The 25,407-nt window shown below is 51.0% G+C and overlaps 1 protein-coding gene and 1 long non-coding RNA gene across 9 annotated transcripts; one reads left to right on the top strand and one right to left on the bottom strand.

Annotated features, from left to right (window-relative positions):
* The first annotated feature begins 823 nt into the window (after positions 1–823).
* On the top strand, positions 824–23,596 carry TFAP2A (transcription factor AP-2 alpha). 7 transcript variants are annotated; one of them, XM_027128331.1, is made up of 9 exons: positions 6,066–7,745; positions 10,004–10,057; positions 10,201–10,438; positions 13,530–13,581; positions 15,680–15,911; positions 17,765–17,883; positions 19,803–19,944; positions 21,482–21,535; positions 21,815–21,932. In XM_027128331.1, the coding sequence occupies exons 1-8, from the start codon at positions 7,072–7,074 to the stop codon at positions 21,513–21,515; spliced, it is 1,545 nt and encodes a 514-aa protein (XP_026984132.1). In that variant the 5' UTR covers positions 6,066–7,071; the 3' UTR covers positions 21,516–21,535; positions 21,815–21,932. The 7 variants fall into 7 exon arrangements, with proteins under 7 accessions (XP_026984137.1, XP_026984136.1, XP_026984132.1 ...); XM_027128330.1 differs by lacking the exon at positions 21,482–21,535 and having other exon boundaries at positions 21,815–23,596; XM_027128336.1 differs by lacking the exons at positions 6,066–7,745; positions 21,482–21,535 and adding an exon at positions 824–951 and having other exon boundaries at positions 10,004–10,438; positions 21,815–23,596.
* Positions 4,463–6,071, bottom strand: LOC113631735 (uncharacterized). Of its 2 annotated transcripts, XR_003437542.1 has the most exons (3): positions 5,291–6,071; positions 5,041–5,120; positions 4,463–4,715 (listed from the first exon to the last, which is right to left on the bottom strand). It is a non-coding gene; the product is annotated as an uncharacterized LOC113631735 (long non-coding RNA). The 2 variants fall into 2 exon arrangements; XR_003437541.1 differs by having other exon boundaries at positions 4,463–5,120.
* Positions 23,597–25,407: the final 1,811 nt, after the last annotated feature.

The following is a 25,407-nucleotide window of genomic DNA, read 5'->3' as shown; positions in this document are numbered from 1 at the left end:
TCCCGGAGCCACCGATGCCCCTTTCTCCCTTTAAAAAGTTTTAGTGGAAAAGATACAGAGCCGGGAAGCCACAGAGGAATGGGGGCGGGGCGGGGAGTCGTGAAAGTGAGAAGAGAGGGCGGACCTTAAATAGAAGTGTGAGTGTATGCGTGTGCAAGTGTGTGTGCGCGTGTATGTGTGCACGCGTGTTTGACTCTCTGCGGAGGGAGGAGACGAAACCTAGAAGTCAGAAATGAAACAGAATCGTGAATGTCTTCACCTACTGGGAAACACTTTGATCTGAGATCCGACGCTGAAGCAGCCCTGGGGGTTGCAGACTCGAATCCGCGAGGTTGAACCTCGCAGGCCGGCGGGGAGGCCTGGACCGGAGATATGGCTTCACCGCATGCATCCAGGTGCGCGGCACCTATCGGTTCTGACCCAGTCTCCGGGCCTTGCCCTCCCCCCCCCCAAGGGCTGGAGATTCTCCCAGCCCCAAAGTTCCGAAGGGGAAGAGAGCCAAGGGAAGAGCGTGTAGATGCCCCCATGGCTCGAGTGCGAAAACACACCAAGTCACACTCGCGTCGCTCCCAGCACACTCCAGCAGGCAGTCTGCCTGGGTTCTTCGGCTAGGGATTGACCGGGAAAGCGGGTTGGGGCTGCTGGGAAAAGCTGGAGCTGATGGCGAGATTGCCGCGGCTATAAATCCATCACTTCCCAGGTCAGCTCTGCGAGGCGCTGGGACTAGGGCTGGCGGAGTGAATTCCTGGGCTAGCGCGCATGCGTCGGCAGGTAGCAACCCAGCTCTTTATGACCAGGTGAGATGTTGGTGAGCAGGTAAAAAAGGAGGATTTGCCTAAGCGATTCCAGGGAGCGGGCCCGGCCGAGCCCTACAGCCCATGCCCGGCGGGGACCCGTCGCCAGGAGCGCCGAGCCGCGATGTCCATACTTGCCAAAATGGGGGACTGGCAGGTACGGGGGTTTGCCTTGGCCGGGGCTGAGGTGGGCGGGGGTGGAGCGGGGGAGGGGGCCGGGCGGGGGGAGGCGGAGAGGAAGAGCTGCGGCCCAGGGCTGCAGCGTCGTAGGTGAGGCGCGCCTGGCAGCGCCCAGGAGCGTTCCCAGGAGAGAAAGAGGGCAGGAAAACGGGCGCAGGCGGCGGCCGCGGCGCTGGGGGCCACGCGCGCCACCGGCCTGCCCGGTGCTGGGGAGAGTCCGGCGCACGCTCCACAGGTGGCCCCGGGGGTCACCAGTGCTTTGCGCTACGGACGCCACCCCCCGCCCGCCGCCAGTAGAAACTGGGGTAGATGACTAATTCAGGCGGGGGCAGGGCGCAGGCGGGCGTGCGGTGCGCCGCCAGGAAGGTTCCCTGCTCGCTACGCCTCCGATCTCGCCCTAGACCCCAGGGCGGCGCGTGAGATGGGGTTCCAGTGCACCTGTCTCTCTCCGCGTCTCCACGTTTGGGGGACCACAAGGGAGCGTGGAGAATAGAAAGGGGTCCGGCTGGACGGGTCGCGCCGGCGAGCACGTTCTTTTGGGGAATGCTCAAAAGAGTTTGCGCAAAGTTGAGCTTCTCGCTCCGTCTTCTTCCCGAAGCCACTTTTCACCGCTTGGGCTACGGGTTGGGGTGCCTAGACGGGGGCGGTAAGTGGCGAGTGATGAGGCAGAAGGCCTAGAACTGGTCGAAACCAACGCCTCCCGAACTTGGCCCTGCTAGGCCGCGGGTACCGCAAGGCCAGCTAGGCTCCAGACACTGCTCTCCCCTGAGCCCCGGGCCCGACCCCGGCCGAGGGAACCTGCATCCAGCGCTCTCTCCTTTTACGTTCCGGACGTTTCCCCTAAGGGAACCAGGGCGGCTCTGGCCAGGTTGGTGAGCATAGCAGCCTCTCCCCTGTCGCCGATTTCATAATGGGAACCGCGGGGCCTTCTTTTCGCCCTAGCCAAGCGGAGGCCTGGTTAGGGCGAGAGTCTATGTGCCTAAAAGCCCGCAGGCCGATTTGAACCAAACCCCCGATCCTCTCAAAGAAAATTTGAGGCCCTGCTCTTTCCGGGGCGAGTTCTTCGGCTTGTTTCAGATTTCGGCCATCAGAAGTAAAGTTCAGAGAAGTCCCGTCTTCCCTACATTCTCTGGAGTTGGGGAAAGGAAGTCATCTTGCAGTATTTATTTCTTTCATTGCACTTATTCTTTTAATCAGCCATGAGCTCTTTTAGACCTCTCCTCCCAATTAAACCTAAATAAATGCAATTTCATCTCCAGAGTTAGACTTTGTGGTTTAAGGGTGCAAACCCCACACCAAACTCAAATCTGGGGCATTCACACCTTTCCCTCCCTTGCCCCGGTGGATCTCAGGGCCCTTCTTCATTCTCTTCTCTGGAGGGGAAGACTAGGGGACTCCTTGACGGAGGGCTTTTGGTTTTCCCCTCAAGCCGGGAGAACTTGGCTGCAGAATTCCTCAGCGTGAGAAAACGCCCGCAGTGCAGGCTCGGCCAGGGTCTGGGCCTCCAGTGGGTTCGACTGAAGTTCGGAAGCAGCAAGATTCCAGCCTGAAGAGGACAGGAGTGAAGTCTGGGCCTGGCTCCCGTGGGTTCACAGTTTGGCTAGCGGTGGGAAGCCGGGATCTCGGGTGGGGCACGCGGATTTGGGGCCTGGAGAGGCCGGCTCCTCCGGCTTTTGCCTGTTGGGCTCCTGGGCCCACTGGGTGGCAACAGCTGGTGAAAATGGAGTCTTTCTCCTTCCCTCGTTGTCTCTCTGTCTCTCTCGGTGTCTCTGTCTCTCACACAGATACTCACTCTTCTCCCAACGCCCTCTCCACGCCCCCCTATCAGGCCTGGACCCCCGACTCCTGCCCCCAGGCCTGGCGCTGCTGTCCTGGGGTCCCGGCGAGGCCGGAGCATTGACATGCAATGAAGCGACTTGTCGTGGTAATGACGCTCACACACTACCGCGGCTCCGCTGGCTCCAGGGGCGACCGGGGCGCTTGCTCGGGCCTTTCTTCGGCGCTCCTAACGCGGGCTGCGGCGCGGAGCCCGCAAGCCCCAATCTGCACCTCAAAGGCGCCCTCGGCGGGAAAACAACAACAGTTTAGCAGCCCTGGCGGGTGTGGAGCCGGAGATCTGCGGGGTTCGGGTCAGCAAGGGGGGAAGGTGGAAAGGATGAAGGCCCTGAAATGCCTTCCCCAGCCCACAGATAGAAAGAAAGCGAAACCTAGATTTCCCCCAAGCACACCGTGGCGACGTTTTGGGGGTGTAAGATCCCCTGCTCCCGGGCCTAGGCTTTGGCCTACAGATCGCGCTCTGGGGCTGCGGCCGCGGCTGGGAGGGTGTCGGTCCCCCGGGCGGCCCACCCCCCGAATTCCAGCCGCCGCGTTGGGCGGCGGCCCCAGGCCAGCCCGCAGGGTGCGTGGCGCTCGCGCTGGAAGTTGACCATTTTTGCGGGCGGAGCGCGGCGCCGAGCCTGGAGCTGGGTTCAGCCAGGGGCCTGTGCCGCCTTGCGCAGGCGGGGACCGGGCGTGCAGGGGAGCGCCCAGGGCGTCGGAGGGAGCCCCTCCGGCTCTCTACCCCCCTTGCGGCTCTGGTCTTCTCCCTAACTTTCGGAGGGGGGGGCTTCTGGCCTACTCTGCCGGGCTTGGGGAATTGGCTGCGGTCGTCTGGAGGGAGAGTTGCCCTTCGGCGGCTGGGGGCGGGGGGGGGGAGCGAGTCCCCCTCCTCTCGCCTTCCTTCCACCTGTTAGGCAACGCTCGCATTCGCGACAGCCTCTACCCTCACGGCGAGGACGCACCGTGAGACCCGGGAGGCTGGGAGATTTGCAAGCAACAGGCCCAGATGGCATCAGAGGTCGTTCCTAGAGCAACTCTGAGGCGAGACCTACTGTTGTTGGGGGATTTGCCGCATTCGAGAGGGAGAAAGGAGGGTTTGACCTAGGACAAACGAGGAAGCTCGGCCAGATAAATTAATTACTCTGTATTTCCAAGGATCGCATCACGTCTTTTTTTTTTTTGGTCTCTCTTTCTTTAAAAGAAAACCTCTGTTTCACAGAAGAAAAAATTACAGAGCCCCGGTGGGGCGAGCAGGCCCCCGTGTGGACCGGGAGAGCCGAGACTGGCGGACCTGGACGACGGGGGTGGCTCCCGGGCCTCCGGGTTCCGCGCCAGCCGGGCACTGAGCCGCGAAAGCGCCCGCGTTAGTAACAGCACCAAATCATGAAGGAACTCTCCCTGCTTTAATTAAAAAGGGGAATCTTGGGAAAACTGGAGCAGATTAGCACAGCGAAGGGTTGGTTCCCTGCGATTTATTTTGATGCATGCATGACACGGCGCACACATGTCGGTATTTCGGCTCAACTCCAGAAGCGACTGTGAGTCTCTATAGGAGTTCCGTATTCCCGTCCACACTGCACCCAGGAAGCCCGTAGCCCAAATACCACGCTGAATTATCAGTCGGCCCTAGCTTCATACAAATGAGAGGAAAATCATTTAACCCCTGCAGCTGTCAAGTAACCTCTTCAGGGTACACTTTTTATTTTACACGCGGCAATTAAAGGATCCCAAACCCCAGCCGGGCGACTGAAGCCGTCTGGCAAAATCTCCAACCTGGGGGGGTGGGGTGGGCTGGGAAGCGCGAAGCCAGTAAAAGTCCCAGGGCGCCGCGGCCGGAGGTGTCAGCTGCCGGGGAGCGGAGGCGATCTCTTGTTGGGCAAAAATCCTGACGTGACTTCGCCGGTCTTCGTTTGGTGGTTACATCTGATTGCGAAAGGGATAGTAATTTCTAATAAGATTGGACGGAGCCGAAAGGACAGAGCCGCTGGTGGAGGCAGGGATGAGGGAGAGGTGCCGAAAGCTGGGCCCCGGCGCGGTCGCTCGGACCCTGCGCGGTGCCGGGCTTTTGCCGGGTCGTCTCCGGCGAGGAGGAGACGGAGAAGAGAGCAGAGGAGAGGAGAGAGAAGAGTGGCATGGGGGCGGGGGCGCCGGGGCAGGGCCGCGCGGCGGGGCTCAAGGGAGATTTCGTGGGATCCCCGGCAGGAGCGCGCTCTAGGAGCAGGTTTGCGGCTTGGAGAGGCCTTTATACCTGGGTCGGAGCGGCCGGCGGCAGATTGTGGTGCTGGCGAGCAATTGGACTATTGTTGATATGCTAATGAGGCGATTAGGCTGTTGGTAAAGAGCAGGAAAAGGGAAAAGTTTCTACCATTAGAGGGAGATCTCCGAGCGCACACGGGAGCTCTTTCCCTTCTCGCCGCCTCCTCTGCGCCCTCCTCCCCTCTTCCTCGCCCTCCTCCTCCTCCGGCGCTCGCCGCCCGCAGCCGGCACTTTGGGCTTACCCAGAGAGTAGCTCCACTTGGGTGCGAGGCGGAGAGGGGGCAAATCCATTCACGCCGATCCATGAAAATGCTTTGGAAACTGACGGATAATATCAAGTACGAGGACTGCGAGGTAAGCGCGGCGCTAGCTCAGTTGTCCTCGCGGCCGCAGGCGCGGAGCTGTACTTCCCGCGTCTCCTCCCCTCCTCGAAGCCCGCTGCGAGGTGCGGGTGAGACAAACTTTCCCCAGCGCAGCGCCCGCCTCTCCGATTCGCCCAAAGAGAGCAGGGGAGAGGCTGCAGAGGGAGGATGAGGACGTTCCCTTCTTTCATTTCCCTCCATCGGAGCCCCTGTCCCACTTCCCCCTTTTCCTCCTGACCGGTTTTGACTGTGCCTAAGAGTAGAGCGAAGAGAGACAAGCTGGGTTTTCGAAGCAATTGCTGGCAATTGGGCACGCGTCCGTGCACTCTGCGTGTCTCTCCAACGAGATTCTGAGGGCCCAAGTCACCAGGAAAAGAAAGGAACGAGAAAACCCTTTCCCCTCTTTAACTTTGTCTCTGATCTTTAATATTCCTTCTTTTATGTATTCATTCTTTCCTTCCTTCCTACCATCCCCCCACCCGACTTTTCTCGAAAGGCTCTTTTCTATTTGGAGAAGGGGCCCCCCCGCGCACTTCGCTCTCAGCTGGGCTGCACCTCCCAGTGAGCGGGTTCAGTTTGGGAACACTCATCTCCCAAAGTGCTGCGGGGCTCCTCCAGGTACACTATGTTATTCAGGAAGTTCTAGGCAGTTTCTCTCTCTGAGCTACTTGGTGGGCGCAGCCCTGGGGTGGGGATGGGAGGCGGCACCGGGCGGAGCCGGCTGGCCGCCGGCTCCCTACACAACCGCCGGGCACTCGGCTGCGTGACCGTGGGAATCCTGGCGGGGCTGCCGCAGCCTCCGGTGCGGGGAGCCCGCCCGGCCGGTAGAGCGCGCCGCACTGGAGCCCATTTTAAAAGCCACGATTCCCGGAGCTCGCCTTCTTGGGGCAGCCGGGGAAGCCCCAGGACTACCGGCCGGCCGGCGGGAGGCGCTGGGAAAGGGCCTGGCGGCCGCTGTCCCAACCCCCTTGCAACTCCCCGCTAAAAAGAGCCGATGAGTCACGGGAGGGGGAGGGGAGGGGGCCGCGACCGGAGAGATTACCTAAGTAAATAATAAGTGGCAGTCCCGGCTTTTGCTAGTTTTTCTTTCCTCTTTTCTTTCTTTCTTTCTTTTTGGCATGTGGAGCTGGGAATGTCAAGCTGTCTGTGTGGGCGCAGCGGCGGGGTCTTCACTTGAAATCAGAACCTGGGCTATGTGAACGATGTGTCACCCGTCCCCTTCCTCCTCTCCTTTCTGTAGACTATTTTAAATCTTTCCCGTTTCCCGGGTCCTCCTTTTTCCCCTCCCCCCTCCCCCGGGGCACGAGGTGACTTCCCAAGGGGACGGGTGCTTATCTGGGGACTCGTGTCGTGCGCGGTGCGGGCGCAGAGACTCCATGTCGGGCCAGTCGCTTTGTTTTCAGGGCTGGGGGGCCCTTTCCGAGCTGGTCAGGGTGACACTGAGCCCCTAAGCCTCCCAGGGTGGATTGTCGTATCCGGGCTGTGGCCTTGGGCTCGGGCAATCACCTTCTCGGAGGCCGAAACCCCCGGCGGGCGGGGTCCGAAGCTCCGCGCGGCGCGAGCTGCCCGTGGGACCCAGGTGGGAGGCGATGCACTTGTACCCCCAGAGAGGGACCCTGTGGGGCCGCGTGTGCATGTGCGTGTGAGTGAGACAAAAACAGATGAGAAGCGAGAGGAGGGAGAGGAGGATAAATAGAGCGAAGGCTGTTTCAACAACTTTGCGGTGGGCGAGCGCCGGAGCAGGGATTTCGGGTTTCCGAGCCGGCTTGGGGCTGTCTAATTATGTCGGGCTCTGCAGGGACACGCAGGAGGCGAGGTGCCGCTTGTTCCGACACCCCGGCGGGCAGACTGGCAGCGGCGGCTGGGGGATAGCGAGCCGTGTCATCCGGGGGGGCGGGGGGCCTCGGGCGGGAGTGGCCCAGCCAGTCAGACGGGTTTGCGCCGGGAGCCGGGAGCCGGTGCCAGCGGCGCCCGGGCTGGGCCGTCTTGCGCCTCTGCGCGCCCCGGGCGGCGTCCCGGCTCCCCCTCCGCGAGCCCCGGCCCCGGAGAGCCGAGGGCAGGGCCCCCGCCGCCGCGGAGTGTCCAGCCCCGGGAGTCCGCGGGAAGCTCGAGCGGCGGCCCGGGCGAGGGCCGGGCCCGGGCGGGGTGCCGGGCCATGGAAGAGCGGCGCGGGGGCGGCCGGCCGAACCCCGAGCCCCAGGCCCGGCTGCGGAGCGGAGAAGCCCGCGGCCGGAGGCGCCCGGGAAGCAGCTCGGGCGCCGAGAGCCAGACGAACGCCCGGACGCGGGCCCCGGCAGCTCCCGGCCGCGACGCGCGGCCCCCGCGGCATCCCGAGGTCTGCCCCAGCCTTTTAGGTCTGATTGTCCTCGCTCGCTTCCTCTCCCCTCCCCCTCCCCCGCGGCCTCCCCCTCCGTGCGCGCCGGTTCGGCCTCCTCCCCCTCCCCCCTCCCTTCCTCCTCTAGGGCTCTCCCTCCTTCCCGCCCTCCCCTCTCCCCACTCCGTGCTCCTCTCTCGCGCCCACACTTTCTTTCTCACACACGCACGCAGACACATTCTCCCTTTCTGCGCGCTCGCCCTCGGTCTCCCTCTCTCCCTCTTTCTCTTTCACTTTTGCTTGCCCTGCAACCTTTTAAAATGTTGCCCCTTCCCTGTGATTCGCCAGCCGCCGCGCCGCGGCCCCCCGCGCGCTCGCCCGCTCCCTCTCTCGCCCGCTTTTTGTCTCTCGCGCTCCCTCTCCCCTCCTCCGATTTGCTACACTGAAGCTCCCGTCAATGGACTGCATTGAGAGCCGGCTCCGGCGCGAGTTGCCTCTCCGCTTCACGCTCGATTTCCAGGCATTCTTCCCTTATTAAGTATTCGTGTAATATTAATAGTCATGAATATCTGCTATTAGCAGGCTCCAGGAACGCTGCCCAGCGCGGTTATTAGAAGCTCAAGCGAAGCCGCCGCTAAGAAAAGAGGGGGAGACACGGATTAAGGAACACGCGCGCGCGCGCGCACACACAGACACACACACAGACACACACACACACACTTCTTGCTTTTTGCCTTTTTGAGGTTTTTCATTTTTTAAGGAACTTTGAATCCTACCCGCTCACGGCAGGATAGAGACCGTGGGTTCGACCAGCTGAAGGCGCCGCTCGAATCGGTGGTTCAAGTTCGGATGGACCAGAGCGGGGCTCCAGCGCTCGGGGGAGCGGCGGCGCCGTGACCGGAGTCCCGGGTGGCGCGGGGCTCTCGGCGCCTTTTGTGTGGGGCGCGCTCGGGCAGCGGGGCAGCCGGGCTCTCCGGGCTTGCTTGTTGTTTTCCACCCTGACTCGTTACCCCAGACTCTTCGCAGATGTTAGTTCACAGTTTTTCAGCTATGGTGAGTCCCATCCCCACCCCCATCCCTGTTTCCTTAGGAATTTTACTCTGGAGAACCTGGGGCTGCGGAGCGGCCCGTCCTCCTCGCCCGGCTTTCCTTCAGGGCACCCCCTTTCCGTTTGCATTGCCCTCGCTCCTCGTATCTCTCCCTCTCTTCCATCCTTCAGCCGAATGCGGTACCCCCCATCCCCCCTCGACCTCTCCCGGCGCGCAGCCCTACCTCGCTGCTACTTCCCAAGGCGTGTTTCTTGCCACGTTTGTCTTTATTTCCTCGCCTCTTCACGTATTCCCGAGATGTTCTCAACATTTGATGCTTAATCCGGCTACAGGAAAAATGCTGCCCGGTGTGCCCCTTCTTCCCCTCGGGGTCCGGGGCTGTACCTCCGAGGGCTCACATTGCCTGCAATCAACTCTGTTCGCTTGTTTTGCAAGCGAATTGCAATAGAGGAACCCAAGTCAGGCGTTTCTTCTGCCCTTTGGGGCTGGGGTGGAAGGGGCGGGGGCCTCCGCCCCGGGGTGCACCTCTCTCTTTTAAACCCAAGACAAGGCTGGATCTTTCCATTTTAAACCTTGGCTTGACGTCCCTCTCTCCCCGTCTCTATCACAAATCGACCCTGTCCAGAAAAAGGCTCCTAACTGAGGAAGCGGATAAGACAGACCCCCATCCCGCAGCTAAGACCTTCTTTAAGCTGGTAACTTAAACGTGGGCTTTCCTTACAGCCCTCTACGAAATATGCTCTATTTAAATAGTCATGAAATGGTAATAGCCTTTGAATGGGTTTGACTGTTTTCCTCCACATAAATGGAACAGGGTAAACAATAACGCAGTGGCAGGCAGGTTCAAATGCAGGGACAGAGAAAAGGCCGCTTCTGCTGTTTAATATTTAGTAGGAATTTTAATTTTGCGTAAGGGAGGTTCCACTCCGCAGCTTAACGGGCTGTGTTCCGGGAGGCCCTTTTTCGCCTTTTCCCCCCTTTGAAAGAAACGCCTAAGGAGAGTCTCTTATGCCCCCTCACTGGCACAGTCGAATTGCCTGCGTTTGGGGAAGGGCCCTTTTCACTCCCGGAGTATTTTCTGAAAAGAACCGCCTAGGGCTTCTTTCTCGCGGCGGCCTACGGACGGGGACGGGCCGTTTCCCACGCAGCCCTGAGCCGTGCACTCAGTGTGGCAGCTGTAACTCGACGCCTGATTTCTTGTTCTCTGCCCTTGCCCTCGCTCTCTTCCAGGACCGTCACGACGGCACCAGCAACGGGACGGCACGGTTGCCCCAACTGGGCACTGTAGGTCAATCTCCCTACACGAGCGCCCCGCCGCTGTCCCACACCCCCAATGCCGACTTCCAGCCCCCCTACTTCCCCCCGCCCTACCAGCCTATCTACCCCCAGTCGCAAGACCCTTACTCCCACGTCAACGACCCCTACAGCCTGAACCCACTGCACGCCCAGCCGCAGCCGCAGCACCCGGGCTGGCCCGGCCAGAGGCAGAGCCAGGAGTCTGGGCTCCTGCACGCGCACCGGGGGCTGCCCCACCAGCTGTCGGGCCTGGATCCCCGCAGGGACTACCGGCGGCACGAGGACCTCCTGCACGGCCCCCATGGGCTTGGCTCAGGACTCGGAGACCTCCCGATCCACTCCTTACCTCACGCCATCGAGGACGTTCCGGTAAGAGGCCCCGCGGGCGGCGGGAGAGAAAACGCAGACCCTCCTCACCCACCCGCGAGAAAACGCCCGGAACGTGCAGCCCGGGGGGCCCGGGCTTTCCTGCCCGGCGTTTACTTTCTCGAAATCTCCTTTTGGTTTTTCGGGTGGACACTTAAGGACCCACCGAGACAGCCGCCTTAAAAAAATGGAAAAGAATTGTACTTGAGGGTCCTGCCCCTAGAAAACAATGGCTCCTGGAGCTCCTTCAAACAATGCCTGCATATTACCATTGAGAAATTAGACGAATGTCACCGTTGACGGTACCTTCCCCTCTCGACGACAGTAAACTGTTTCGACGGGGAGAGGATCTAATTCCACCACTGTGTCTGTCGTGGGGATTTCTCCCTGTCCTGAAAAACATGTTAGAGTCAACCAAAAGCGCTCATTGAAATGCCCTGGCCATTTAAAAGAAAGTGTGAAAGACACACTAGGAAAATAATTTTTACCGGATTTTATGAGTGCTAGTGATATCTGAAAGTTATGTGTATACCCTACCCTGATTAAAGAATAGTAAGTAGCAAGTCCGAGGAGGAGGACATTGAATGCAGCCTTTTTCTCTTCCTAGGGGTGCTAAGTGCTGACCTCATAAATCATTAACTGGGTTCCCAACGCCTTTCAGAACCCGCTACACCCCCATATTAAATGAATGTTTTGAGACTATCGGGCAATGCATTCTTTGAGTTCTAATTCAGTTATCAATAAATGCAGTTTGAAATGATTTCTAAATAAGCATGGTATTAGCGCATTTACTGTTTACAATGCAAACCAGGCTACTGATAATTTGAAAATACTTTATGAAATTAAATTTAAACCAGCATCTCTTGCTTCAATTCTACATATTTATGGTTTGCTCACAACCTTCCTGAAATGGAATTAGAGCAAGCCAATAATTTTATTAAAGCTGTAAAGGCTCTGTTAATGCTGCTTTTCTTTGGAGAGGAAATGTATCTGGATGTGATTTTTGCTAAAATGCTATTTCAAATTACTGCATCAAATATTGCAGCAATATGTCCGTTGACAGTTTAATGATTACTGCATTAGATTGCAAAGGAAATGGTCAGATGAACTTACCTGCTTGCTCGGTGAATTTAAAACATTATTTAAGTTACATAGGAAAATAGAAAATTTATTACATCTCTCATTTGGCCTAGTTAATCACTGAAATTTGTTGGTTATGTTTAGCAGCGTAACATGGAAAGCAGGAAAGTAGGCAGTTGATCCAATGTGGGGTTTAGTAAGCATTGTGTGTGTGTGTGTGTGTGTGTGTGTTTTCATACATGTTTTTAGAAACTGATACTGAACAGTGCATTTCTTGGAAAGTGAAATGAGAGGAGCAATAGCTGAGAAAAGGGCCATTAAAAAACAAACCTGGAAGTTGTGATCATTTTAGTTCCCCTTCCCAAAGATTCTCTGAATCCTTATCCTAGTCTGCTCCTTGGAAATATCTGAATCGCAAAATAACGTTGCGAGCTTTTGGAACTACTGTGAATTAGAATTGCTCTACTTTGCAAAAATTCCGAAGTGGCTGGTGTGAATTCTTGACACCGGTATAGTCACTCTTCGTGGTGAGATTGGCCTATAGGAGAAATTAATCAAAAGATCAAATAAAAACAAGGAAACCCAGTTGCTGCTCTTCCCCTTTCCCTCCCCCACCTTTTAAGAAAAAAAATTCTTTCAAAGGAATTTGGGTCAGGAAAAGGGTTGTTTTCAATTTTCCCATTGCTGCAACAGTTAACCTTTAATAAGAACGACTGCCAAATATTTAAGAAAATCAAATCGATGGTGAAAATTATTTAATCATTAATATCTCAGTGGGGTTTTAAACTTAACAGTCTGCCCTGTATGGACAAGGTCTAGAAATAACACAAATAAAAGTATTATGCCACATTACATTTACTTTATGGGTTTAGGGTGCGTGCATAAAGGGATCATATTTCCCCATATAGTTAAAACACAAGAACTGCAGCAGTAGTCATTTCTGAACATTTCTCAATTTAATTATACTTAAATCCAGAAGCACTTTAGGCAAGTTACAAATGAGAGCATTGAGTATAATAAAACCTGTAATAAAGCAACTTAGTGCCATCCACCCGGAATCATTGCGATCAGGCACAATTAACAGGAGCATAAATCCAAGACAGAATGGAAAATGTTCGAATCAGTATTATTGTTGGACAAAGACTAGAGAAGGAAGTAATAGTTTTTTTAATGGTAATGCCTGTGTTTGGTAACGATTGTGAAATCTTCTATCTCAGCAGCCCTGGTGCTAATTTGTAAACACAGGCAGACATTATATTGCCTGTCAGTTTCTGCATTAGAAAACACGATTTCATTTTACTTTCTAATCACGTTTTCACTCTAGCACACACGTATACCCATCCATCTGTAGAAAAAAAAAAAGGAAAAAAGAAACCCACACTAACAAATCCAAATCTGCTACTGGACACAGGAAAACCTCAAAGGATTTTTGTTTGTTTGTTTCTCTTTTTATCATTTTCATATCCCTATCTGATATCCAATTTAGACAGTAGTCCTTTTTAAATTTTTTTCATTTATCCATAAGTGAAGGTGTGTATATACGTTTGCTCTTTATCACATCACCTAAAACGTTTCCAATACTCCCCTGTTACTCCCGACTGTCATTTCTATTGTTTCTCTGGCTTTTGCTGCCTGCACGCTGGAATTGCTGAAGTCCGAAGCCGCTGAGGCGCCAAACTAAAGCTAGGTGTATTTTTAAAGGTTGAACTGACTGTGAGAAAGATCAAAACTCGGTTTAATTTCCAAAGAAAGTTTTATTCCCCACCCCCAGCTCCTTCAAATGTGGATTATTTGCTGGGGAACGAGAAATTGGCCGTGGGTGTACAGTGAAACCTCTTGAGCTGCAAAACCCCCAATTCCAATGAGCCAAGATGAGATGTTTATATATAAATGTCACTAGATGGGAGGGGGGAATTTTGAGTCTACACCTTCCCCTCCCCCTGTCTTGCACGAAATATTCATTTCCTTTTGTTTTGATTATACACTTACATCCATGTGTATCCTTTTGTTGCAGCATGTAGAAGACCCGGGTATTAACATCCCAGATCAAACTGTAATTAAGAAAGGTAAGCCATTTCCTTCTGCATTCCAAGCATGTCCTTACAGGCACAGTGCTATTTAAAAGAACTTGCAGAGCTGTGTTTATTTTTTTCCAAGTAGGATTTCCTAAAGGCTCAGAATTAGCGAATAGATAGGCATAGAATAGCAATGCTTAAATGATCGGCTTTCAGTATGTTAGTAATGGCAACAGGCTAGCTTTGTTCTGATTCATGACTTGAACATTTAATTTAGTTTAATGATATCTGGACAAACACATGAAATGTGTAATAGTTGAACAGATTTGGAAGTGGCATTTCAATTTTGGAACGGTTTTAACAGTTCAGTTAATCCATTGCGTGAGTGGCCATGAGTGTTAAGAAGTGTATAATGCTAAAAGCAGTGCAAGTAATTTAATATTAATATAGGAGCAGATGATAAAAAGACATAGCACTCCTTAGCAGAGGGGGAAAAAGTCTTTCATGTTCTTTAATTTCTCATTAGCTGTTAAGGGTTTTTTAAACTTTGTGAATTAGGTTAACAAAATTTGGCTTTTGGTTAAAATTAGCTTTTTGAAGATGTCAGGTTTATTAGCATAAATGTTTGGAGCAGAAATTGTTTTTAAAAAGTGTCAAGTGATTTGGATGGATTTGTAATTTGTGTTGTGTTTAGTGAGTAGAAATAAAGTTTACCGGATTAAATGCTATTCACAGCAGCTTTTTTTTTTTTTTGTTATGGTGGCAATGTTACATTTCAGGATTCTAGGCACCACCAGAGGACGATGCTATATAAAACTGTTCCCATTTCTAACCCCAATCAGTATATTGTTAGCGAGTTTAAAGTTTCATTTTTGCATCTGTGAAGTCTTTGTCACGTCAAATTAGATGTGCAAGGGATAAATCTTAAGAGATGCTCTTTCCAAGTCGACATGATAATTGGCTCTTTTATTAGTAATCTCTCAAGAGTTCGTTTAACTCCTATTGTCTCTATTAGCCTCCCCAGAGCTATTAATGTCACAAGTGATCTATCCAAAACCTAGAGCCCCCCCCACCTCCCTATACATCTAAAATATCCCCATTCAAGAGGGAGGAGTACTGTATACATGTATTATTATGCATACATGTATTATTATGTCTCCATGTGGAATTTTAAGATACAAATGCATACTGTACTTAAATGGTTATGAATGCATCTGAATTATATTGGTGTTAGAAATGTAACATGTTAGTACACTTTCTGCTGGCCTTGAATTTTCTTCTAAGTATGGTGGATCCAACGATGAAGAGCTTATGATTTTAACTAACAAGAACATATCCTCCCCTTCCCCTCTTCCCAAAGAAGACGCTTAAGCATAAGACTATTAACTCTTTGCTCATCAAAAGAACACACTGCTAGTTTTCCATGGTAGGCCTGTTTATCCTTCTTTCTCCCAGTTCAAAACGGGGCTTGGAATGGATTTCCAAAACTCGAGTCTTTTTCACAGATAAACATAGGAAAGGGCCTATTTATCAAAAGGACGGGGTGTGACAACAGAATCCACCACTTCCTGGCTTGGTGCCTTGAATGAAGTGCTCATTTACAGGCCGCTTTAGCCATCTAAACTCTCGGCTGATTTTAATTGTAGGTCTGTGAAGCAGTTTTTCCCCAACGCTAAACCCCTCGCCCCACGAAAACTCCCGAGCCTACATAGCTTGCTCTCGGTTTACAAACGTCACCCCCTCCGCTGCACCCCAAGCCCGTGCTCCAGCACCCCGTCTGGGGGCCACTTCCCTCGGATGCTGAGAGCCGGGAGAGTCACGAGTTCACCACCATCTCTAGGCAGCGCGCCCCAGCGGTTCAATGGCAAGGGTCCAGGGAGAAGCACAGGGCTGGCTGGCGGGGCTGGGCCGCCCCCCGGCCGCCGGTGAGACGCGCCGAGGGGCACAGGCTCCATCCCCGGTACCGGGATGGAGCAGGGACTAGGGCAGGAGATGGGGAAGGAGCCACGGAATTGTCAGGGCTGGAAGAAAAGCGGCGGTTGCGGCGCAAGCCTGGGAGCCGGCCCGGGCCGGGACGAGGGCCGGGGTCGGGCAGGGCTCGGGAGGGATCCTCGGCGCCCACACGCGGCCTCCCCGTCTGTCTCCGCAGGCCCCGTGTCCCTGTCCAAGTCCAACAGCAACGCCGTCTCCGCCATCCCCATCAACAAGGACAACCTCTTCGGCGGCGTCGTGAACCCCAACGAAGTCTTTTGTTCAGTTCCGGGTCGTCTCTCACTCCTCAGCTCCACCTCGAAGTACAAGGTCACGGTGGCGGAAGTACAGCGGCGCCTCTCACCGCCGGAGTGTCTCAACGCTTCCCTGCTGGGCGGAGTGCTGCGGAGGTGAGGCCCGAGCGAGGCCCTGCCCGCCAAGCATTGCGCCTGCGCCGGGCCGGCGACGCGGACGGGCCTCGCGCCAGGGCCCTCCCTTCGCGGGAAAAGAAAGGGGCGGGGAGAAGAGCGTAGAACCCGGTGGGTGGGAGCTGGGGGCGGGGTGAGGCGGCGGGCGCCTGCGCACTCCGCCGCGTTCCCGCGCGCTCCGTCGTTCCGGGGGCGCGCCCGGGTCGGCCGGCGCAGCGCGCTCAATGGGACCTCTGCCTCCTCCCACCCCCTCCCCGCGCGCACGCGCAGTTCGCCCCGCCGCGGGCTCAGTCCCGGCCGCTGCAGCCGCGGGGCGCCGCGCGCCCGCCTTTTCCCTACTCGCTCACACCTTGCAAGCCTAGGAAAACTTCCTCTCAGGCGCCTCACTTTGCCTTACCTCCATATAGGGTCTCCGATTGCAGCCCGCCGTCCCTTGAATAGGGTTTAAGTAGAAGACAATGGTTTTCTCTAAAGTCTCCGTGCCACGCCCCCGGGTCACCAGAAGCAGACCCTCCCGCGCGAGGTGCTCGCACTAATGGTTCCGATGTACCGCGTCCCCGTGTGTGCCAGGCAGCGTGCGAGGCACGTTTACGTGCATTATGTGTGGTCGCTACCGACGATTGCATGTTGCATATGTGGCCAGGGATTCTTGTCTCACCCACGCGAGGTCGGAATGATTCATTTCGTAGATGAGATTTTGTAAGGGTCGGCGAGGTGAAGCACCTTCCCTCAGGGCAGGTTTGTCCCTCCTCTGGGCCTTTTGCTCCTAGGGTTCCACCCAGCTTTGTGTGTGGTGGGTCTTGCGTTGAACTTTCCCAGATAATATTTTCTACTTTTTCTCCTTTTTAATGAGAAAGTGGACCAAAACTTCATTCTTTTGACATTTATTCATATATCTGTTTATAGACCCAGAGTTCTGCTGTGATGGGTATATCCCATACAAAGGCTACAGAGTTTAACATCAGCTATTCCACTCTTTCCTTCCTCCTTCACGGTCATTTGCTGTCCCTTTGTAATCTTTCACTGACACAGATCTGAATCCGCCCTCTGCCTTTTTCTCCCCCTTCCCCCCTCCCCAATATTGGAGACTGTTTACCTAGGGGAGTATAATCTAATCCACACAATTAAAGAGCACTTGAGTAGGGAATAAAATCTGAAATTAATTAATTTGCTGTTTTATTTAAACAATTTATCTTAACCACCTTCTGATTATGGGAGTCTATTTAGACATCTATTTAGAACCACCTCCATCGTCTCTGAAATCAGGGAAATTTTTAAAGGCTGATATCAACTTTTGACTTTTCTAGTTAGGCTGGTGACATGGCATGTAAACAGTTGGTGAAATGAATTTCCCACTGGGGCTAAAGCCAGAGAAACAAACGTAAGAGTGATGATAACTTTGGTTACTCTGAATAACCTCACAGCAGATCTTGCAAAGACAATTTAAAGACCCCATTGGGATTTGTGTGATTGTAACAACAGGGAAAATATACAGTCATCAGTTGAACTCAAAAATACTTCACACCCTAGAGATGAGAGCTGTGTTTATTTGTTTGTGGTTCTTCTTCAGAGAGTTGGGAAATCAGAACCTTCCAACCTGCCACAATAGTTGCAGTAATAACTGAACACAGGGGGTGCTTTAAAGTTTAACAAGCATTTATCGCCTATGTTCTTTCTGTACCATTCCTTCCTAGGTTTCCCTTCCTTACATATCTCGGGGCCAGGATCCTTAATTTTTAAAAGTACATTTTACGAAGTTGTCAAAATGACTACAGTGTGATGCAGAGCAACCAAATGTTTTCTGAATCCCTTTCTCACATGTATTTGTGAAACAGGGCGAAGTCTAAAAATGGAGGAAGATCTTTAAGAGAAAAACTGGACAAGATAGGATTAAATCTGCCAGCAGGGAGGCGTAAAGCTGCCAATGTCACCCTGCTTACATCACTAGTGGAGGGTAAGTGAGTTCCCTTGCTAAAGAGAAGGGAAGTTTCTTCTGAGAAAATGGCTAATATTCAGTGGCCAGATGTTTGGCTGTATTTTGTCAGTTGGGCAGTTTCATTTCTCCAGAAAACATAACCAGAAGTGAACGGAGTTCGTGTTAAAAAACTATTTGCATTTATTCCTGTCCTCCTTTCCTCTTCCCCTCTGCCACAAAATTACACCTCCCTAGCCCAATTCTGACCTAAACAATGTGAAAACTTAAGAACTGCATATTCCTCAAGTTCCAGTCTCCTTTATAGAGCTCAGCAGTAAATCACTTAAGCTATTCTGACATCTGCGTTTGAGAAATGCGTGACCATTACTTCCTGAATTAATTTGGGAATCTTTGACCTGCATCCTGATTTAAGACCATCCTGAAAGCTCAGGGTTATATGCCCTTTTAGGTTTTTGTTTTCCAAACATATGCTCCCTTATCTCTCATTTAATTGTGTTTCTCTACTGGAGAGGAAGAAAAGTGAGCAATTTTAGACTTTGAGTTATTTGGATAGGAAAAGAAAAAAGAAATATAAGCATTGCAGAAAGTGTCTCATGTCAGCTTTTTACACACACACACACACACACACACACACACACACACACACTCGCTTCTAAACCCCTCAAAACAAAGGCTCACCCTGTCCTCACTCGCTGTTCTAGATACATCAGAATCCAGTCACAGCAGTCACATCCCTACTTCCTCTAGATCCCTGTTAAGTTTGTCCGATACTAAATTGGCTTAAGTTTGGGTGTGTTGGAATGAATGTATCGTTCTTTTGCATTTTCCTTTGTGCTCCGTTGGAAATGTCTTATGCCTACAGGAAAAAGAGAGGCACTTAAGTTATGGCGCAGATTTCAAAACTACCATTTATATTTAAAGAAGGCACTTAATCTTATTTATATCTTGTATTTGAGGAGACATAGTATAATTGAACTCAAGTTCTAGCTTTGTAAATAATTTTTAAAATATTTAAAAACATAAAATTGAGGAAACCCTATGAACCATTCGTTAATGGTGCCCAAAATGATACTAATGTGACTGTTAAGTCATAAGCAATTGTTCAGTGCCAGAAACTCAGCTACAGTAGCATTATATTAAAAATAATACCAGTACATTGGGAACCCACCGTTCAGACCCCGAAACAATTATACGCAGAGAAAATGGTAGTAGCGGCTTTGGGTGTAGTGTGAGAGTGTGCATGGTTTTGGGGTTGAGTCCTGTAGCAGGGAAGCAGTTTCTGGAGAACTGTTATTGTTTGTGATCCGCTCCATTTTATGGAAACAAGCTCAGCGGAGAGGGCTTTGATGCTCTAATTGGCGCATGCGTTCTTCCGGAGCTGGAGCTAATGGCAGGAAGCCCTGCAGTAAAAACCAACTGGTTCAGGAAATTAAAACCAAAGATTCGAAAATCAACAACACAGGCAGACTCAGTGGAGTGACCCTCGAATCCTCTTGGTTAATCGGTTTGGATGAACAGATAATTATATGCGATAAAGTTAAAATGTAAACCCTTAGTCGTTCCCTTGCAGAAAAGCTCAAGGAGTAATTATGAATATCATTTATGAATGTGTTGATAGGTGTGAGGTTGGAATACAAGAAACATTTTGAAAGAGAAGGTGGGGGAATGTCATCGGGGTGGGGATGAGGCTGGAGGGGAGTTGATGGGATTTTATATTTTCCAATCGCCTGGGCCTTCTAGGCTAAGTGGCCATTTTCCCTGGGAAGCGCAGCCACCAGATCCTACAGAGAAGGAAAGAAAATGCCTGAAATGGGAAAACAAGTAGTGTGTGTTTCCTACAACATCTGGGTTAAGAAAATAAGGGAGCTGGGAGGCAGTTTTGATCCCAACTTTTTTCATTCTCTTGCCCTCGCCCCCCTCCTCTCACCTCTTGCCAGGAGAGGCCGTCCACCTCGCCAGGGACTTTGGGTATGTGTGCGAAACTGAATTTCCTGCCAAAGCAGTAGCTGAATTTCTCAACCGACAACATTCCGATCCCAATGAGCAAGTGACAAGAAAAAACATGCTCCTGGCTACAAAGTAAGACATTACCTCTTCGGGGTCTCTGTGTCTCACTGTCAAGAGAAACAAAAATCAAAATCATTTTTGCTCTCATTTTTGGCCTCTTTTCCTTTTGTGTTAATCAGCTCTGTTGTAAATATTGAAGTTACAACACAATCTAATAAACCATAATTGATTTTAAAGGGGCAATACAAGGAAGATTGTGAGTGCGTATTTCCCACTTTCCCCTCTCTTTCACCCCACGTTCTCATTTTTTTAAAAAAAATTAACGTGTATGGGGGTGGGGTATAGTAGGGATTTGATGGAAGCTGAGTGTGGATTTGCCACTATTTCTGGTCAGAAAGACCAGAATCAGGTTCTTTTTTTTTTTTTTAACCTTGTATTTTATATTGGAGTATAGTTGGTTAACAATGTTGTGATAGTTTCAGGTGTACAGCAAAGTGATTCAGCTGTACACATACATGTATCTATTCTTTTCAAATTCTCAGAACCAAGTTCTTAAAGGAGTGACACACTTGCCTGTATCAGTTTTTGCCTCTTATCAATATATTCTCCAAGGGCAAGGATTAAGCAGTGGCCTGCAAAATGTTCAAGCCAGAAGCTGTCCTAGTTCCAACCCTAATCCCTTCTCCCATTTCTTGCCTTCCTTTCCATCCTCCTCAAAAGTGCTGTGTACACACACACACACACACCCCCCACAAGTTCTAGCCTACAGGAGAGATGTCAAATAGGTTTCAAAATGGCCCAAGTTATATTCCCATTGGTGCCTGGGCTGAATAGCCTTCTGCAGGTGGTGTGTGAAAAGAAAATGACTGTTTTGATATGTTTTCTGGAAATTAAAAGGCTTGTTTGGAAGCCCTTAATTATCAAAGTCGATGTCACAGGAGGGCATGGAAGCAGGGGCAGCGGCCTCAGGCAGGGCAGTTTCTGGCCTGGGGACACCAGCTGGCCTTGGAGGAGGTAGCCTGCCACTGCTTCCTGTTCTCCATCCTCCCTTCACAGCCCCCCACCCAAAGGCTGCTGCTGCCTCAGGAAGGCCCACCTAGTCCTTGCTTCCCAGATTCAGAGACTGAGCTTCCCCTGTGCAGGCTGCATCGCCCATATTTCAACTTTTCCCTCTTCTCTTAGCTTCCTAAACACACCCATATTCACAATTTCCCTAGACAGTTTTTTTTGGTGTATGGGAAAAGAGGTGGAATGGGCGATTGAAATGTCTGTTTCTTCTTCCCCAAACCACTCTGACTTATCCCCAAGGAACATTTTTTTTTTTCTGGTGACTTTTATTTTTAAAGGCAAAAGAATCCCAAGAAAAGTTTTGCCTTTCTTGTGCACATCCACCCTGATCTGAAGGTGAATGAGTGGAGAGTTCATCCCCCCAAACCGCTGCCGAGGTCTCTAGAAGATTAGGGAAGAGGGGGCTCCTTAGTGTTTTGAGCAGGACAGCTGCTGGGTGCATGCTACTGGCTGTTGAAGAGATGCTTGCGTTTCTGACTCCTTGCCCCTCTGACTCACCTTTGTCTCTCTCCTAACGTGTGAAATGTTTTCTTGCGTCTAGGATGCTTGGTGTGAGCGAGAGAGGAGGGGGTTAGAAGTTTGGTGCAGCTGAGAGGTGAGAGAGAGACACACACACACACACAGAAAGACAAGAGAGAGGCATGTGTGGAAGTGTTTAAAGAGCAGGAGATGTTTAGGCGGACTCTGACAGGTGGCTGGGTCTCCCAACATGTGCCCCTCCCCCCCAGTCTGTCTCTGGGGCTCTGGGTCAGGTCAGGTGTCGGCGTGATCCAGGCAGAGGTAACGGCAGGGAGCAAGGTTTTCTCTTTGCTGCGGATGCTGCTGGCTGCCCAGCCTCATCTCTCTCTCTCTCTCCGCTCCACTTGTGCTGCAGACAGATATGCAAGGAGTTCACCGACCTGCTGGCTCAGGACCGATCTCCCCTGGGGAACTCGAGGCCCAACCCCATCCTGGAGCCGGGCATCCAGAGCTGCTTGACCCACTTCAACCTCATCTCCCACGGCTTCGGAAGCCCGGCGGTGTGCGCCGCGGTCACGGCCCTGCAGAACTATCTCACCGAGGCCCTCAAGGCCATGGACAAAATGTACCTCAGCAACAACCCGAACAGCCACACGGACAGCAGCGCCAAAAGCAGTGACAAAGAGGAGAAACACAGAAAGTGAGGCGCTCTTCCTGCCCCACCCCCTGCCCGCGCCGCCTCCCCGGCCCAGGCCCCGGCGCGCCCACCCACTACATCTCCATCTCCATCGCCATCATCTCCATCATCTCCATCATCGCCATCATCGCCATCTCCATCTCCATCACCGCCCCTCCCCCACCACCGATCACCACCGGCAGGTGACAGCTCCGGGATCAGCAACCCCCCACTGCTGCTACTGCTGCTGCTGCTGCCGCCGCTGCCGCCACCGCCTTCGGTCCGGAGTCTCGGGGTGCCGGGGACAGCGCTCCACTGTGAGCGGGGCGACCCCGCAGTCTCAGGCCCCGGACCCGGCCCCGGCCCCGACTTCCTCCATCAGCACCAACTCCCCTTTGCCCTCGTGTGGAGCCTAAGAGAACAGAACAGGCCGTGAAGCCAGCAAAGAAAAGTTCTGTCCGAGTTTGTGAACCCTTTTTTTTTTTTTTAAACTAACAAATCAACAACGACAACGAAAAAAATTTAAAACTTTTTTTTTTAGAAAAAAGAACGTAAAAATTAAAAAAAAATTATATGAGCTTCATGGGACGGAATCACCACCTTCTCTTACATACTTCAGATTGTAGCCATACTAAAAAAAAAAAAAAGAAAGAAAAAAATGGCAAAAAAGGCTAATGACATTTTTATCAGTATTGTGAATAAACTTGAACACAGATACTCGAAGTTCCATGTCTTGTCTTCAGTTCTAGAAGTTTTCCCTCTTCAAGGTAAAGCGACCAACTTGAACTCTCTCTGGCAACACGATTCACAGTTCTATAAGGGAATCAGTGTTCACGTCTCTGTATATATTTATTTATGTGTAATTTAATGGGAATTGTAAATATGGTGAGTCTGTTTTAAGCCTTTTTTTTTTTTAATTTATCTGGTGATCTCGTTTACCTCTTGTTTAGTGGGTTTTGAATCTTCCCTATTAGTTCTTCATGTGGTTCATGGTACTTATTTAGGAATCCAAGGTTTGGGGGATTTTTTTTTTTTCCTCTGGTATTCATGAATTTAGCCCTGTTGTAGCATGTTAAAGACGACAATGAAACAGCTGAACAAATAAAAAAAGTAAAATAAAATTTTATAAATAATTAGTATTACATTTAGCTTTTCATTGAACTGAAAGAAAAAAGTGATATTGGACCCTGGAAAGATTTTTAACTTGAGTGGTTTGATAACCGTTCTATGTATTGTGGGGAGAAAAAAGAAAAGTTTATTTTATTCCACTGTCCTCCCTTAAAAGCATCATTTGAGCAATAAATGAGTATTGTCTTTAAACCGAGGGTTAGGGATTCCCCCCCCCCTTTTTGTTCAAAGAACTTCAAACATTTGGGACCACCTGGTATTCTGTATTTTCACTGGCCATTTTGGAAGCAGTTCTAGCTGTATTGTACTGAGTTGTGCTGGCAGTAGTTTCCATGCCTGTCAATGTATCATAGTCCTTTGTTGCCCAGATAAATAAATATTTGATACGCTTTATGTCGATTTTTTTTATTCAGTGGCTGTCTTTACCCAGGCGTATTTTTGTTCTTGGCAGTATTTTTTATTCAGTATGGTTACAGTAATTGAGTTTAACTCTCCCTTGGCAATTGCTCCTTGCAATAAGCAGCTGAACCCATTGTTTCCCTCAAGTATAATAAAAACTTACTTTCAACTTGGAGTTCAGAGCAGGGTATCATTTAGATATTCCACTGAGTCTGTATTCAGACAAATGACACAATAAAACCCAATGTATTCTTTTGGATAAAAGATTGTTTGTACTGCTAAAGGAATGACATACTATCTTTTCCTTACTAGAAACATTAATTTTATTATTAAAAATAAAGTTTTATTTATGTTGATCCTTTAGGTTTTCATTTGTGTTTTGAAAACCAAAATATAAAACCTTCAGAGCCAAACATTAAGGATGACAAGGAAGATGGAGAGCAGACAGAAGAACCTCTCGCTCGCCCTCCATAGCTACTTTGGAATCTGTCTCGGAGGATAACTGAAATTTAAACTGTTAGTTCATTAACACAAAGGAAATACCCACTGCAAAATTCACTTACTTGCTCTGGCTTCTCAGTGGCTAAGCCATGCAAATGAGTGAAAACTAGCTCTAGTTTTCTGGGAAGAGTGGCAGAAATGTACATGGAGCAGGGACAGAGAGGACACATCGTCTCCCACGTATTTTAATATTTCATTTAGAGATGAATTCATTACTGTGCTGTTCGTAGTAGCTCTTGAGGTAGCAGAGGGGACTGGGAAACTCTGTTGGTTCCCAGAATCTTTTCTGCCTGTCCCCTAAATGCGCACCCACCGCTTTCCCTCACCACAGGGCTCCTCCTAGGACCTTTTAGAAATACAAAAGCGTCTCTGAGGTGGGGCGGGGAGGGAGGGGGAGGGCTGCGGATCCCGCCCCCCGCAGGCCCGTCCTAGCGCTTAGCCCTCACAGAAGGAAGGACTTCCTGTACATAAAAATGGCGAATTCAGAGCTTTTGTAAACTGATTTGGAAAGTCTTTGCTTTGGGAGTGAGGAGGATTTTTAATGGTTTAAAAGAAGAAAGTGGAGGTTGTTAACTGGAAGGTTCACAGGAAAGGTCATAGGGAAAGTATCTAGGCATACATACCGGAGGAGATTCAACATTTGTTCTTCCGGTTTGACATTCTGAAGGACTAAAGAAGCAAAGCATTAGACAGTGTCCATTTTGCAGACTTTTGCTTTCTAATCTCCTTATGGAAGCCGGTGTAAAATCAATCTCGACAGACGAACGAGAGTTGGTGGACTCTAAATTCTATTTTCCGAAGCCAGAGAATTCATAACAATGGTGGGTTTAAAAAAAAAATTGCAGATGGAAAGTGTACTCTCAGAACGCGATGCGGCAATTGTTTTTTAAAGCGGTTATTTATTATTTCCTAGAGAGACTGGTTAACTGTAACGTAGATGTAACAAAATAATGAGGCGAATGAACCCTAACTGTACATACTCTTGACAGAAATGAAATGCACACAGCACCGTAGCAGGTGAAGTGAAGCATTGTCTATCAAGGCTGTTTTTCTTGGCTGCATCTCAGATTGTGTGAGGATCCTAACCTCAGGCACAATAGCATTCATAAACAGCCATACATTTGCTTCTCTTTCTCCAATGACACATAAATACTCATTTTAAAACGAAAACAATCGTATTAAATACGATTCATTCATATCTGGATTTACAGATGCTTGTTGTGTTGGAAAACCCGAACCCAGTATAATCCTTGCATCCTGAGAAGGATAGAAGGGAAATAGTGTGTTAGAACATTACAAGGTCA

The sequence above is a fragment of the Aethalodelphis obliquidens genome, unplaced genomic scaffold (assembly GCF_003676395.1).
Source record: "Aethalodelphis obliquidens isolate GAN/ISIS:26980383/991018 unplaced genomic scaffold, ASM367639v1 scaffold34, whole genome shotgun sequence".
Lineage (NCBI taxonomy): Eukaryota > Metazoa > Chordata > Mammalia > Artiodactyla > Delphinidae > Aethalodelphis > Aethalodelphis obliquidens.
The sequence above is the reverse complement of the archived record's forward strand: the minus strand, read 5'-3'. Positions and strand labels throughout refer to the sequence as shown.

Bases quoted from the DNA above. Each gene is read 5' to 3' on its own strand.
- TFAP2A (XM_027128330.1), top strand. From the start codon at position 7,072: ATGAGAAGCGAGAGGAGGGAGAGGAGGATAAATAGAGCGAAGGCTGTT. The intron at 10,439-13,529 runs GTAAGAGGCCCC...CTTTTGTTGCAG, and splicing joins ACGCCATCGAGGACGTTCCG to CATGTAGAAGACCCGGGTAT. The intron at 13,582-15,679 runs GTAAGCCATTTC...CTGTCTCCGCAG, and splicing joins TCAAACTGTAATTAAGAAAG to GCCCCGTGTCCCTGTCCAAG.